The sequence below is a fragment of the Phyllostomus discolor genome, chromosome 12 (assembly GCF_004126475.2).
Source record: "Phyllostomus discolor isolate MPI-MPIP mPhyDis1 chromosome 12, mPhyDis1.pri.v3, whole genome shotgun sequence".
NCBI classification, from domain to species: domain Eukaryota; kingdom Metazoa; phylum Chordata; class Mammalia; order Chiroptera; family Phyllostomidae; genus Phyllostomus; species Phyllostomus discolor.
In genome coordinates this window covers 34,167,733-34,184,327 of record NC_040914.2, presented here as the reverse complement: position 1 = coordinate 34,184,327, position 16,595 = coordinate 34,167,733, and the positions used below count along the sequence as shown (strand labels likewise).

The window sequence follows — 16,595 nt, the reverse complement described above, 5'->3', positions numbered from 1 at the left end:
ATAGGGAACTGCCCAGCCGCCGGGCGATGGCGTGGCCCGGGAGAGCTCCGGATTCATGCGGCAGTCCGCTGGAAGCCCCGGCCGGCTTCCCCCAGACGGACGGTGTCTCGTGTCAGCCACGCTGATCGGGGAACGGTGTCTCCGCGAGGCCTGCAGCTCCCCTCCCCCCCCCGGATTATTTACACTGCTGAGGTTCCACTGACACGTTTAGTGGCCGCTGACACGACGACCCGCGTGCTGTGGAAAATGACCACCACGCACGGAACACATGCACACGTCTGGCTGCCAAGGCGGAGCTGCGAGTGGGAGGAGTGGGCGCAGGGAGCTGGCCAAGGCGGGGGACAGCGGCAGATGGACCGAGCTCCTGGGAAGCCTAAACAAAGAGGCCTCTGTGACGGCTGTGAGTGTGAGTGTGTGTGCGCGCGCGTGCACACTCGCACTTGGGGGGGTCGGCCGGTGGAGCAGAGGCTGTGTCAGGATTCAACTTCATCTCCGGCTCGTGCCACTTGGGGAAAGAAGGGGCCCCTCACTGAGGCAGGTGTGTGGGCAAAGAGCACATACGTGTCCCACCGTCGCCATGACAACCACGAACTTCCCGCACTAACTACACACTGTGCCTTACTTCTCCTCCTTTAAGGGGTTTCACGTTGTTAACACATATTTGGGATTTCACACGTTTAAGACGCCAAGCCGGTAAACCAGGCATGTGCAGAGCTGGCTCAGGCCCCGAGCGCGAAACACGGACCGGCTCTCTGCGCCCTGCAGTGCGCCGAGGGGCCATGTGCCCGGGGATGGGTGGCAGAGGCCGCAGGCGCCTGGGGCCGGGTTTGGCCCGGATGCAGTCACTTCAATAACTCCCCCAAATGATGCCAGTGGAGAGGGCTCCCTGAAAACAGCTCCTTCCCATGGGGCCTGTGGAGCCAGGTGAGGCCCCTGAACTTCAGGTTCTTGCTTCTGAGCGGCCTTCTAACCCGAGGTACGCAATGTTGACGTTCTCAGGGCAGCTGCGTGGGTCCCACCCAGCTCTGAGTCCGCTATTTCAGGTGGAGGGGGCAGTCACGGCCAACAGGGCGGGGGGGATGTGGTGATGTTTACAGTTATAGGTCTATCTCTCCTCGGAGAAAAAAAAAGAACTTCACCGCCAAATACCAGCCACATGGGACAGATGCCGCCGTGACGATCTGTGTCATTTTCCACCCCACGGCCCCTGGGGTCCCTGGCACTCCTCTCAGACTCCGGGCTGTGAGCCCCATCGACAAACCCGAGAAATCAGAGAGCCGGTCAGGCAGTCCCTGGCTCTGACGCTTCACAGGCCGGGTCTGCGGACGACACCGAAAGGGAGGAGCGGTTGCCCGCGTGTCTGTCTAGGGCGGTGATTCTGACATTGCGTCCCCCCCCTCTCCAGCGACAGTGGCACCGCCTGGTCCCTGCTCTGAGAGGACAATTCCCAGGGGTCACCCCAGGGCTGCACACTTGGGAGCTCTCAGGAGCAGCGCCCGGAAACCTGTGCTGTGCCCCCTCTGGGTGATCCTGACGCACGGGCTCCTTACCTGTTACGGGGAAGCTGTTGAGGACATGTCCTTGCTTTGTGACAACCTGAGGGAAATTCCTCTCACGTCTCACTACTAGGAAAACCTGCGTGTCCTGGATGATGGGCGAGGCTTTATCTCCTAGAACCCACGAGAGTTGTAAGTGGCTGTGTTCGTGGGTTGTTCGGCTGCTCACGAGACCAGACATAGACATTGGCTGACCTGTGGAAACCGAGCAGGAACGGATGAGGGGGGTTACTCTACGATCGTGCCCCAAACCTCCATGTGTCATGACTTTCCCAGTCTCTCTCACTCTGCCGAGTTATGTGCGTCCTGTAACATACGTTCAGGTACAGTGCTGCCCTCGAATGACACAACGTTGTAGAAGATGCATTCAAAACCCGAAACAAAGGAAAGGTTCAAGTTCATCTTCCCAGGGTCTTTGGCTGCAGTCGCATCCAGCGGGCTGGTGACACTGGGTACTGACTGAGCCGACCACTCCCTGCCGACAGGCACAGAAGTGGCATTTACACTGAGCCGTCTCCCAGCCCAGCAGCTCCAACACCCATGTGGGCACACACAAGTGGCCCTCTCGCAGGAATAAACCCACAGTAACCAAACCCAGAGACACGGACGCACAAGCCGGAACTGCATGGTACTCATTCAGGATGGCACCAGGCAGACCTCAAAGGCTGGCCCTGGCAGATGTGTTTGATGGAGAGGGAAGGATGGCAAAGAGAGTTCCTTTCCTGCGCAGCAGCGGGAACAAACGGGACCCAGGGCCCTGCACACACAGCTGGGGGTGCGGCCAGCTCTGGGAAGGGGTGCAGGTTCCACCTGCTCAGCTGCCCGGGCACCCTTTCTCGCTACCCCCAACCCATCACCCTTGTCCCGTTCACATGGCCCTGCTGCAAACAGTTAAGTTCCTCGCTAGTAAATTCCACTCACATCCCTGTTCCCCACTTGGAGCCTCCCTCTCTGTTCCGGTCACCTCGATGGGAGGACAGGGACGACCCCCTCGCCGTGCATCTGTGCCCACCTCTTGGTTTATCCTCAGGAGAGGACTCGTGCCACAGCCGCTGCCAGCGGGCTTTGCCTGCATGCCTGGCAGAGGGAAGCCCTTCTCTCCTTATCTCCAGTCCGCAGGAGGACTGCTTGGCATTGCTCTCAGTAAAACACACGGCAGCCTTCCTCTCTCACAAAGACCAATGCTTTCCATTTATAAAAATGTACAATAGATTTTGGCTTTTTAACAACTATGATTTGAATTAAAACCAAGAGGTAGCTTTCCGTATAGAATATGCATATAGCTCTGGCTGGTATGGCTCGGTGGATTGAGCGTGGGCTGTGAACCAAAGGGTCGCTGGTTCGATTCCCAGTCAGGGCACATGCCTGGGTTGCAGGCCAGGTCCCAAGTGGGGGCCATGTGAGAGGCAACCACACACTGATGTTTCTCTCCCTCTCTTTCTCCCTCTGTCTCTCCCTTCCCCTCTGTCTAAAAATAAATAAATAAAATCTTTTTAAAAAAGGAATACGTATATAAAAGTAAAATACTTGTCCAACTGAGAACTAACAGCCACCCTGGCTTTGAACTCAGCGGGTGGTGCCACCCACATTCACACCCTGTGGATTCTGGGAACCCGGTGTCCCATCTGTGGGTCACCCGGAGCCACAGAAACCTGTCGTTAATGTCACTGGGCACTGACCATTGTCACCTGACCAAAGAGGACATACGAGGCCATGAAAGCCCTCAGCTCCCCGATTTTAGGGCAGCTTCAAGGGCCCTGAGAACGGTGCCGTGGAAGATGTGTTGGCGGAGAGACACAGAAGAAGAAAATCTACTCTCCTACCCCGGACTCCAAGGTTACTTTCTAAGACATGATCTTCCTGTCTGCCAGAAGACCACTTCCGGTCCCGTTCTTGTCCTGCGGCTTGCACGCCCACAGCCACCTCAAACACAGCACAGAACCCTGGGTTCAGATACCTGGAGGAGGGCAGATCCAGACTCTGCCCCGAACAGGCACAGGTTCCCCTAAAACAAGCAGCTGTCTCCTCCTCGGGAGCAGACGTAGCACAAGGGAACGGTCCAGGCAGCCCAGGCAGAAGTGGGTTTTTGTCCGAGCTATTTCCTCACTCATAATGTGGGTTAGTGTCAGTGTCCAATCTCACTTCACAGATTGGCTGAGTTTAACACGCTTAGCACAGCCCTGGCCGAGTGGCTCAGCTGCTTCCATAGCAATAAGCTCAGCACAGACACACCTACTCACCCACTTGACATCCAGCCACCCGTGAATTTCAGATGTTAGCCACTGTCCCACGTGCTGTGCATCCCACACACCCATCCATCCGCAATTCTTCAGATTCATCTGATACTTGTTTCTACCATATGTGAAAGTCTGACCGAAGACCTGAGAGGCCTCTAGGCCCGTCCTGTGAGAGCTACATTCCTTTCCCTTTTCTTTTCAGCTCATTCACGTGTTTCTGTGGGTATTTACATTTATTTCCCGAAGTCGTTTTCCCAGCCGGACCATAAGCTCCTCAGCAATGGGCTCTATTTACTCTGAACATTCCTTCGGGACCGGTCGTGTTCTGGCGCCTGAATGAGAGCTAACTCTACGAGGTCACTGCCTCTCCGTCTCTGCTGCCTTAAAAAAGAGTTCCGCTCTCTACACAACCCACAGGTCACGCGGCAGGTCCCCTACAGCGCTTCCTATTTGTGCGTCCCGTGCTTTCCAGCCCGCACGCCCGCCCTGCGGAACGTGTGAACATGACTGTTCCAGAACAGCAAAGCCTTTGGGACCCTAATCCTCCATGTGCCCATCTCGCCTCATTCCCCCCCCACTCACACACACACACACACACACACACACCCTTTCACACCGCCAATGTTCTGTCCATCATTGTCCCATTTTAGAAGAAAAATAATTTATTACTATGAACATAATTTTTAGCAGTATTCCTCAGGTATTGAGTGCTCAAAAGTTTCTCCAAATTGGAAGATAGCCTAAAGTGATCAACAGATATACATGTGGATATGTGGGGGGACATATAAATAATTTTCCGAACCCCTTTCTGTGACTCCGTTTTAACTGTGACGTAACAGAGGAGTGAAGGACGCCACACCGAGTGCGTCGAGTGCGTGCGAACCCCCCAGGCCGGGGGCTCGGCCCCTGCAGGCGCAGGTCAGGCCTGCTCCAGTTCCACGAGGACTCCCCCACAGTCCTTAGGGTGCAGGAAAATCACCGGTTTCCCGTGCGCTCCTATTTGGGTCCCTTCACTTAGGCTCCGGATCTTCTTCTCCTTCAAATCCGCCACGGCCGCATTGATGTTGTCCACCTTGAGAGAAGGGGGAGAGGAGAACACGCTGGAGATCACAAGGGCAGGGAGCGGCAGCGGCACGAGGCTCAGCAGGAGCCCCGCAAGGTGCAAGGTCCGGTGCCCCGTCTGCTCCGCCCCCAGGGGAGCCGCTCTTAAACCGTCACCAGAGTAAGAGAAGGAGGAGCTGTCACTCCGTTTTCCCAGGTGAGCACCCGCGGTGCGTAGGCATCTTCACCGCCCGCAGCCGTGTCTCCTTACAGCCTGAATACCACATGCCACGTTCTGTGATGTTTCCTTCCGTGGGTACGATCAGTGACACTGTGCACACTGTTTTTCCCCCCGAGAGCCTGGGCTCCCCATCAGTAACAGGGAGGGGGGCCTGCCGTATATAAATGGGCAGGAGATTAAAAGGAGGTAAATGGGTTTACCGTAGGTACTCAAAGAATGTCAGTGTGTCCCCGACCCCCAGACCTCCCACCTGCCAAACTACCTGGTTGGTACTTTTAAAATTAAAACTTCATTTACATGCAAATCACTAGCAAGCTGTAACCAAAATGTGGTTTTCCATTCTAAAAAATCCAAACACGTCTAATTTTGCAACTGTCTTCTAAATCATTTGTTTTCTTCACATTCATTGGCAGCCTAGGAAAGCAGCAAATGTGTCTTTGCATTCCAGTGGGAAAATGACGCCCCTCTGCCTTGGGAAACCACCCTCTGAGCCCGGGAGCCCCGCTGGACGGGACAGAGGGAAACAGGAACAGAGAGCCGTGCTCCAGGGCAGCCGCAGACCACCCTGGAGTGCAGTGACCTCACAGCACTCAGAACAGTCGCACCCAATACACACATTTGACAAATGCCCACATTTGTACAGTCTTAGTTCAAAGAACCAAGGACTGGATATATACTGGATTCTAAAACTGATCAAAAACCCGACGAGGACACGAAGTGTTACTGTAAACCAACTATGATTTCTTCAAGCAACATTTTTCTGCTTGCACGCTCTGCTGAGCCCTGCCCGGCCTGTGAGCACGGTCCCCTCCTGCCGCCATTGGACGGCTGTCTGTCCCCATCTTTCCAGAGCAGTGGGGTTCCTCCCAACCGTGCACCTCTCTGCACCTCGAGATAATGACTTCGACTCTGTGGACAGGGACCTCTTTCTCCACTTTCCCAGAGTCAGTCTGGATTCAGTCTTTCCACTTGAAAAGAATTTTTAAATCACGCAGGGCATGAACATTTAAACAGACAAGGAGAGCGAAGTAACCCTTGACCGCCACTGACCATCATTCTCCTCTCCAGGGGCGTGACCACTGTACTCTGTCTGACCTTCGTTCTTCCAAACCTTACATTTTCCTCTGCTTTCCTTTTTCCTGGTGATAAAATGCCCTTTCATGTACAAAGCGATGTTAGCAGGAGATGGACATCGCCAAGTTTTTCTTCAGTTAATAACACAGAAAGTGTCAACCTTTATCACACTGCCTGCGTTTTCTGCTTTGTTCTCTGGAAATGTTACCTTTCTAGAAAAGCCCCACACCTGGGAACTGGCGGTACACAGACGCCTCGTGGAGCTTAGCCCTTCCCTAGGGTTGACTGTAAAGCCGAAAAGAGAACGGGATTTTTTGGAAAGCAGAGTGTTCTGCCTTCCTGACTGAAGAACGGCCATCTCCCAGCACACAGGAGATAAGCCGCCTCGCTGGCCTTCTACCTTAAAGTTATGTAACTCTCCCTTCCCGGGGAACATATGCTCAGTGAGGAAAGATCCATAACACACACAAGAGCGTGAACAAGAACGTGAGTCACCTGTTACGTGACTGCCCAGAAAATAAAACTGTGACAACTGCTGCTGTTTCTCCACACTTTTCCTCTCTCATTTCTGAAATACCGTTTCCATCACACGCTCGCCCCCAGCAGCCTGGGCCAGCACGGGTCACTGCGAGATGAAATCCGACTTCCTCTCTGCACTTGCAGCCCGTTTCTCTGGCACCAGGAGCTGCCTCCTTCGATAAACCTCCCTCGGTGCAGCCCCGCCCCGCCCCTGCGGGGTGCACACCCATACACACACACACACACACACACACACGTACACTCACTGGCACAGGCTCCCACGCTCCACCCGCTCCCCACTGCCAGCACACGGAGGCCCCCTCCCTCAGTGAGCTTGGGCTCCAACTGCCTGCACTGGGCGGACCCCCTGCAGATGCCTCCTCACAGACACCCCACGCCTGGCCACCTTGGGGGTAAAGCCCGCCAACCCGCCAGCCCGCCCTGCTCAGACTCTGATGCCCTGCACCGGCCATCCAGCCTCCCCCAGGGCCAGCAGCGCCGGCGTGGGGAAGCCCTGTGCCCCCGCCCGAGAGCCAACAGCCCATGCGGAGCTCCCCCAGCTCTCCCCTGCAGCGTGCACAGGCCTGGGCTCTGCCCTCCCTGAGTCTTGGGTTGGAACTGTGTGGGAAGGAGAGAAAAGAGAGGGGAGGGGATGAGAGAGGCTGCAGCCACTTTTCGCAGTGTGCACTTTCCCGTTTCTCTGGCAACCAGGGAGCGGTGTTTGGCAGAACCGGTGGGTACATGAATCTTCCCGTCAGCTTTACTGGCCTTCCGTTCCCTGTGTTCGAACCTGCACTGTTAGGATGCTGACCTTGGGTGCCTCACAGGCTTCGTTGAGGTCCGTCACTTCTCACCCTTCGTGGGAATGCAGGGCGTGAGGGCGCACACGTCACCTGGATGCTCGGTGGGACACGCAGGGCCTGAGGGCACAAGTGCGGCAGGACTGGACGCTGTCCTCTCCGCAGCTACCCATCCCCAGCGCCCACAGCAGCCGGCCCGCAGCCCCAGGCACCGGGAGCTACGACGACAGGGCTGCCCGGCGCCTGGGACAGCTCGCTCTCAGACCGAGGGCATAACAGTAAAATCTGCCTGAACTCCTGGGGGAGCCACTCGGCTGTCTACGGGCAGCGGAGGACAACGATGGGCAGTGACACACTGACGTGGCCACCAACCACTCACTTCACGCCTTCTCCTGGGGCCGGCCTCCACTTCATACAGATACACACTTTTGCTTCCCCCAGGCTCTCCTTCCAAACTCATTGCACAGTACTGAACTTGCACCACTCTCAACTTGAGTGAACTTCTAACTCGCATCGGCTCCTTTGAAGGCCTGGGCTCTGATGTCGAACGCAGACAGTGCCGTGTGGGACATGGAGGAGTGGATTCAAAGGCTGGGGACCTGCTTGTCATCCTGGGGGGTCTCAGACAAACCCTCGGGTCCACTGCAATAAAGACTTGCATCCGGAACAAACCTCCTAAGGAAGGGATGAAGGTTCAACATGGGGCCTGGCTAGTTCCCCTGCCAAACATCTCACGGATCCCCTGGCCCAGGTTTGAAACTCAGCTCACACGGTGCCAACCCTCTGGCACTGTGGCTAACAGTGCGCGGACTCTGGGATTGGAACGATTCTGGGCCTGAACCCCAGCCTCGGCACTCCCTGCGGAGGGGACCCTGGGCAAGATGCTCCGTGTCGCAGCTCCCTCGCCTGCCACTCAGGGAGAGCGGTGCCCTCACACGGTGGCTCTGAGAGTCGGGAAAACACTGTACCTCACGCATGCCAGAGGGCCTGACGGTGGTCCTCATAACAACTCGGTGCCTGTCCCACACACTCGTCCTGCCACCTGGCAGCGCATCCTCCTCCTGCCCACCTGGGGGATTCCTGAACAGGTGCCTCCCCACCTCCTCAGCCTGCCGGCAGCAACCCATCTTCCCCTCGTTGGTAGGACAAAGGAGACACGTGCTTATCTCGGGGCACTGAGCGAGGCCCTCCTCCCTGTGGGCAGGGCCCGTGTCCCATTCATCGCCGAACCCAAGGGCACGGTCAAGGACACACACAGTGTGGGCTCTCAGATCTGTCTGCAATGTGGACTACGAAAATCCTAGAATCCAACACTCCTCTCGTCTGGATTAGGAATGAAGCTAACCATGAACTGTGTCCTTCATCCCATCCAAAGAATTGAAATTAAAGCATAATTGCTATAGCTGATACTCTGTTCCGAAAGGCAGCTATCTGGACGGGAACATCTACAGATAAAGGCTCTCTGATGAGAAAGTGCTTGTCAAACATTTCACGTTTTCTTCAGGAATTGTTGGCAGATGCAAGGGTCAGTAACGGAAAATGTGCTGCCTTTGTAGTAAGAAACAAGCTAATGGAATTTTAAGGGTGGGAAATAATTTCACAAATACTTAGCATGTATAGGGGAATTCTTACTTTATAAAAGCCCTTTTAGTTGCTTCTCCTAATTGCCTTGTGAGAGTGACAGCAGTCGTGTTTCCGTTATACTGGGGGTTGTACACAATGAACAAATACTGCAGTCAAAACTCAGATGTACTTCGGCCAACTTTGGTGCCTATGGAATCCAGATTCCATAAACTACATTATTATTTTTTGCAGTTGTCTAGAGGAAAAGAGAATACATATCTGTGAATCCATCTTTGAGTAGGACCAATAGTAACTGTTCCCCTTAAAGAACTTAATACAAGTTTCAACCCTGGCTGGTGTGGCTCAGTGGATTAAGCATGGGCCTGCAAACCAAAGGGTCGCTGGTTTGATTCCCAGTCAAGACACATGCCTGGGTTGTGGGGCCAGGTCCCCAGTAGGGGGCGAGTGAGAGGCAACCACACATTGATGTTTCTCTCCCTCTCTTTCTCCCTCCCTTCCCCCCTCTAAAAAATAAAGAAAACTTAAAAAAAAACTTTAAAACAGAAGCACTTAATACAAGTTTCTGATGACAGTAACTATATATAATCTCAAAAAAATAAGACATTTTGTGAACAAGAAATTAAAAGCAGCAAGCATTCAAGTAAAGGAAATACCTCGATGCACACGTGATGCATGCCTCCAGCCTTGTTCTTCTGCAGAAACCCGGAGATCGGGCTGTTACTTCCCAGTGGATGGAGCAGCTCCATCTTGGTGTTTCTGAGGTTGACAAAAACCACGGACACTCCGTGGTCGGGCAGAGGGACAGCCTCGCTGACCTGGGCCCCCAGAACGTCCCGGTAAAAGGCCCTGGCCTTGTCCAGGTCGGGCACGGCTATGGCCACGTGATTCAGTCGCCCCAGGCTCCACACAGCACGCGCCACCTGAGGTGGGGACTGCAGGGTGGACAGAGCCCGGACCACTGGAACTGGAGCCTGGAGTCTGGGGAAAAGCGCTGAAAAACAGAGCGGTCATTGAGATCCTTCTTTTTGAGATGAATGCACTTCTGAAAGTGTTTTGTTAATGACATAAATAATCAACATAGAAATCATTTACATACCTAGTCTTTTCAATGACTGAAATTAGATCAGGGGAGATAAATGGCCAAACTGTAAAATTACTCACTCCGTTCTGAAATAACTGTCTGAAATTAAAAAGCTAATTCTGAGCTATTTAGATTCAGAACAAAGAATGCCATTTTTCATAACAGCTTATATTTACTGAGAACACGTAAGGGGTAGCTGCTATTACTGAGGATTCTTTGCTATTCTCTGCATTTCACAAAGGGTGAGTTTGAACATGATAGTGAAGTAGCACATTTACTGATGAGAACAAGCAATTTTCCTCCCCGTCTATATGACCGATCCTTTGTGTTACCACCTGCAGTAAGTTCATTAAAGCCGTGACCTGACAGCACTTCTCACTGTGCATTTTATTGGAATGACTATCAACCCGGCAAAGCATCTCACTGTTGGGGGGAAAGATGCAAAGATCAAGAGGATCGTTAAACCAATGAGACTTTCCGCTGACACCAGATTTTTAAAAATTATTTTTTTATAATCTTGAAGGATTAGAAGCTGAACCACTTCTGAATGCAAAGAAACCTCTTTCACTGGGACACTGAAGATGCCTACCGTGTATTCTCTATTTTATAACTCCGTTTCCTCTGTCCCTAAACTCTGGACTTCAGGAGCCAGATTCACCCGGAATGGAAGTTATACTCATGTACAACGTCTGAATACAGCCTTGCATCATTTGATAAAAAAGTAAGAAATGGCAAACTGAAGAGCACATTTTAAATAATAGATTTTTAGCTGTTAATGCAAAACAGTTTAAACAGTACCTAGTACCATGGTGCTTCAGCTGACAAAAAATTAATTCCCCCTTACTGAGATTTTTGATCACAAGGAAACCGAAGTGACACTCCTCGATTTTAGTGAAGGCCGTAAACCCTGTTGGGAGAGGCTGTCCCATGCACACAGTCTCTGACCCCCACTAAGGCACACGGGACAGACCCCAGGCCTGCAGCGCGTCCTTACGGAGATGTGCAGCCCACCCAGCTGCGCCAGGCCCACCACCTGGTGCTGGGAACATTGCTTACTCTTTCAGGCTCCATGAATGCCCCTTTGTCTCTGGAGACAGCGTGGCATCCTACAGCCAACCCACAGCTACATCTGTCTTCTGAGGGGAGGGGACAAGGCTCTTTCAGCTATGTCGCGAGGTGGGGGCATGCAAACTGTCCTGTGCTCGCCACTGACAGAGCCCTGCTGGCCATGGGGACTGACGCCCGCCACTGGAGTTGCTCCTGCTCTGTGAGTAGAGTGGACCCCACACAGGATTATGAGACTGGATACCCAGGTACAATGGGCATTGGTTTAGGGCCATCCCCTGGGATTGATACCCAGCTCGGGGTGCTCTGCTCAACGAACCTGGCACGCCGTTAAATCAGTAGAAGGCGGAAGCCAGCCTGGCGTGGTCTCCTGCCAGGCTCCAGCCTGTGTGATTGATTACTGAACAATCTAAAGGTTCCCATGATCAGTAGGCAAGCACAGCCCTCTTCTGTGCACTCCCTGCATTATCATGAAATTCAAGTGTATTCCAACCCAGTACACACACACATAATTGTACAACTGAAAGTGAACTTGGTAAAAAGAATACCTAGTCTTCACTAGAGGTGATGTGCTCTCATATTTTCTATTCCACTGTATTTCATTTCAGTTGTAAAATACAGATACTACCTACTAAACCTCTGCCTTGCTGGTCTGTTGTGAGAATGAGACATTTGGTATAAAATAAAGCACAGTGCCAGACATACAACAGGTGCACAATAAATTCAGTCCCTCTTATTGGTCATGACGTACAACGACTGTTTACTAGTTGATGGGCACGCAAGGTTATCTGTGGAGACCAAGAAACTATCTCCAAGTCATGGAGGCAGAGAACTTTCAAAATGTGAACCACCGGCAAAACCGCTGGTCTAACTGCCTGTCCCTTCTCTCCCTGCGCCTCTCCTCTGTGCACCGGCTGCAATGGAAGCTCAGCACGGAATGCATTTGTATTAAAAACTCTGCACTTAGAGGAACACGCACATTAATCAGTCATCTGCTCTGTAAAATTTGGAGGGTAAGTCAAATACTGACTCGGTGTTTCTGAACGCTCCTCCGGTGTTATCGCTGCAGACGCGGGGCAACTGGGGGGGGGGGGGGGGCCCGGGCAGGCGTCTGTTATCAGCACTGGGGCACACAGAAATGTCAGAGGGACAGACGAGATGTCCAAGTGAAGGTGACATTTTATACACGACACCAATTTGCACCAGTTCACTCTAGGGACATTCAAAAACTGGAAGCCTCACTGTCATCTGACTTTCTCCAAAACTCCCTTATCATTTGGAGATGGAGAAGAGGAAGCAGTTTCCTGGAACGGCTGTTTTTTTTTTTTTTTCCTTTTAACAGAACATGAAATCTTTGTAATGGGTTAGGAAAATAAATAGCACCTTTATATAATGTAGAAGTCAAGACTATAGCTGTAGAGGTTTATCTTATCTCTAGAAATGTAAACTAGTTTGAGAGAGGAAATATCCCTCTATTGGTTTTATTCGGTTCCTAAAGCCTATGTTGTAGGAAGAGGACAAAAATAAATACAGTGATGCTGGTGAGAATTCACTCATTCAGCTTCTTGAAAATGAAGGGTTAGGGGTACAAAAATGGCCCAAAAGTACACAATGGATACTCAGCGTCATTGGCCACTAGGGAAAAGCAAATCAAAATCACAACGAGGTACCACTTCACACCCACAAAAAAGGTGTTGATGAGGATGTGGAGAAACCGGAACCCTTGTGCATTGCTGGTAAGGATGTAAAATACTAGGGTGGGCATGGAGCAGGTGGGCAATTCCTCAAACAGTGAAATACAGAATGACCATATGACCCAGAAATTCCACTCCCAGCCATCCAAGTTCACCGGTAACAAGGACTCAAACAAAAACTTGTACGTAAATATTCACAGCAGCGCTATTCCCGAGAATCAATCAATGGGATGTTATTCATTCTGTACAGTGTAATATGATCCTAACAACGGATATGCAGTGCTGATACTCGCTGTAGCATGGGTGAACCTTGAGAACATTATTCTAAGTGACAGAAGCTGGACAGAAAGGGTCATCCATTGTTCGACCTCACTTATATGCCATGTCCAGACCAGGTGACTCCATGGAGACCAAGAAGCAAGTCGGGGGTTGCCGAGGGCTGGAGGGAGTGGGGAATAGGGAGTGACCTTGGTTTTGGGATGGGATTTCCCCAGGTGCTGATGAAAATGTCTTGGAACTAAATAAACGTGACGGTTGTACGACACAGCGAATGGGACAAATGCTGCTAAATTGTACATTTTAAAATGGTTATTTTTCACATTATGTGACTACCCTTTAATAAAATCGCGATAAAAGCCTATGGGTGAAGGGTGAAATCCCTAATAAAAGTCTTTCTAAAAATACACATACACAATGCTTCTCTCATGTTCCGATGATTACTTACACGTTCACCCTCAGGTTCTATGGGTAAGTACCTATGGGTAGGGATGTGGGCTCTGGCGCTAGGCCGCCCCGGTGCAGATCTCAGCCCCACTGTTAGCAGTGTGACACGGGCTGGTCATTGACCCTTTCTGTGCCTTCATCTTCTCATATGGGAAGACCATGCCCACCTCCCAGCACTGACGTTAGACTGAAATGAATACACGTGAAGGGCTTAGAAAAGGGCCTGGCGCAAACATAGTGCAGGACAAACTCCAAGGCTTATCATTAGCACTTTTAGAAAGGTTGCAAAGTAACTCCTCTATAAATGGAAGTATCTCACATTTTATTCTTGTAAAGGAAAAGCTGACTACGTACCTATCCTGTACGTGGTGGTACTTAAGATGAACATCCCATTCAACAGCCAAACATTGCCTGCCTTTGGCCCCAGGAGCGCTGCTGTATCCACCACAGCGTTTTGTCGCTCCACGATTTGCTGCCCTTCATGCCGAGACTACTCCCCTTGCACTCTAGAGAATGGTACTGGGGGGGCTCTGATCTGGGGCCTGCTGGGTGATATTTCCATATTCAGCGACTACCTACGTCCAGGTGGAATAATGTTGCTGGGGGGGCATTACAAGCCCAGGGTTCTTTGTGCATTTCGATACACGACTTATAATTTTTCCAAGTTAAAATTAGTTGTTTATGGTAACTCCCTTACACTGCCCAGGACTATTGTGTTGACTTGGCAACTCCTTTTAGTATCCTGTAAGAGTAGAAACTGTATGTGTAACAATTCTGCCTTCCAAAACCTATAAACTGGCTGTCGTCCCCAACGCAGACACGCCTCCGTGTCAGAGCATTCTCCCTCCTGCTGGAATCCAGAATCCGTGGGGGACAGAACCCTCTTGCCTGACCTCTCCCTGATTTGACCTCATCTTCCTAGTGGAGACCCATGGGCTAGTTTCAGTGTTAGTTATGCAACATACTTCTATGCACTCTTGCCTAAGGCCGCAATCTTGCCCAAGCAACCTATTAAATCACAAATTCTAAAGCGAGAGTGGATCACGAGGCAGCCCAGCTCTGCCCATGAGTCCTTACGGCATAAAATAGTAGCAATAGTCTAGTGAGCCCTTTAATCATCTCAATAACTCTACAAATCAGACAGCAGTATTCTTCCCATTTAGAGGCCAGGGAAATAGGCCTGATTAAGTAATTTGCTTCAAACTCACACTAGGTGGCAAAGCTGGGCCTCAAGCCCTGGTCTGTCTGACACGGATAGAAGTTCATGTTATTAAACCATTATGTTTAATTTCCTCATCCCTCTGATATTGTTCACCATTCTTTTGATCCTCAATTTTGAATATCATTTGTTCCCTGAGCAATACCTACTTGCTAAGTAAGAGATGGCTTTTGAGAGATAATGAGATGACTCTTTTATGAGTTTTTTTGTTATTTGATTTTTGCAAACAGCTGCTTTTTTTTTCCTTGCAAAGGTGTAAGATCAGATACTGACTTGTACTTTACCAGGGAGAGGAGAGAGGGTCCAGGAGGGCATGTTATTAGCAGAACTTGAGTATCACTTGTTAATCTGACATTCATTTTAACAAGCTGTCCTCACAGTTGTTATTGTATTGTTTCATGTAGACGTATCACCTCCTTAAACAGATAACGTGATGAGGCTATTCTCCCACACTCCTCTGTAGGTGGCCCACCACTTCGCCCTGGCCACTAGTGATCAATAAACGACCAGACTTCAGAGGGTGCGCAGAGCGGTAAGTTTCAGAAGTGGGGTGCAGAGAGGAATCTGACCTTAAAAGTTCACCCCCGAAAACATGTTCTGAAGGCGCTGAGTGGAAGGGTTTACTGCAAATGCTCGGGAGTAACTCAGAGACACTACCTCTTGGCACTATCCTTCCTAACAGGGAATTCCAGATGAAGAGAAAGAGCTGCCCTCTAATGAGGAAGAGAAGAAAAAGCGGGAATGGGGAGAAAGGGGTGGGCTGCAGAGTCAGAAAACCTGAGTTTCTGTCATCACTGATTCTAGGCAGCCTTGTTATTTGATTTTTTTAATGGAGATGTGGATAACTCAAGGAAGCTAACAAATGTGTCTGCTTTGATCTTTCCTGATCACATACAAGAAAATAACTATATTAGCGCAGGTGGGGAGAACACCCGCCTCTTTCCACAACTGACCTTCAAGTGCTCCCAGCGGGTGGTGGAAATGCTTGGAGTTCAGCTTACGTTTTTTACGGGACTGGCCCTTCTTTTTGGTTTCTCCCGTTTCTTAAGGTGCGCCAAAAAAGAAACTCACTGTCCCTCTGCCATTCACTTCTGTCCCGGCCACGGGGCTGTACCCATGGGCAGGTTTCCTAGCCTCTCCGGGGCTTCATAGAAAAAGGGACAACCTCAACTGCACACCCTTCCCAGGGTGGCTGTGAGACTCCCAGAGAACTAGGACCCCCGCCGCCCACCCCGCTAACCTGAGGCGTACCCGGGAGATACCTTCTGCCTACAGGTGCTGACAGCGGCCACAGAGCACGTCTCCAGGGGAAGAGCGCAGTACACCTAGGCGCTCCGGCCACCCCCCAACTCCTGCAGCCCCGGGCTTTCTGTCCCCTGCGTCCCACCCCACGGCGAGCCCCGAGGGCGCGGGGTATTCACCTCCTACGCTCGCAGACGCCACCACCACTGTGGCCGCCTTCAGCACGCGCGCCATCTTGGGAAGCGGCAGGCTAAATCCCGACGTGCGTCCTGACGGGCCAGGAGCTCGGCCGAGGGGCGGGGCAACGTGGCCGGAGGCGGAGTTGAGGGGCGGAGCGGAGGGGCGGAGCGGAGGGGCGGGGCAGAGGGGCGGGGCAGAGGAGACAAGGGGGGCGTGGCGGGTGTTGCAGGGTTCTGCCGGGTGCTGGGGACGGGCTCGCTATTCTCAGTACTGAATCTTAATGCATCTAAAGCAGACACTTAAAAGGAGGACTCGTCACCCACTGTGGGCTCTTCTGGA

General features: G+C 51.8%; 1 protein-coding gene across 1 annotated transcript; it reads right to left on the bottom strand.

Annotated features, from left to right (window-relative positions):
* Nucleotides 1–4,434: 4,434 nt before the first annotated feature.
* MCEE (methylmalonyl-CoA epimerase) lies at nucleotides 4,435–16,393 on the bottom strand. Its single transcript, XM_028502411.2, has 3 exons — nucleotides 16,256–16,393; nucleotides 9,706–10,043; nucleotides 4,435–4,865 (listed from the first exon to the last, which is right to left on the bottom strand). The coding sequence occupies exons 1-3, from the start codon at nucleotides 16,308–16,310 to the stop codon at nucleotides 4,713–4,715; spliced, it is 546 nt and encodes a 181-aa protein (XP_028358212.1). The 5' UTR covers nucleotides 16,311–16,393; the 3' UTR covers nucleotides 4,435–4,712.
* Nucleotides 16,394–16,595: the final 202 nt, after the last annotated feature.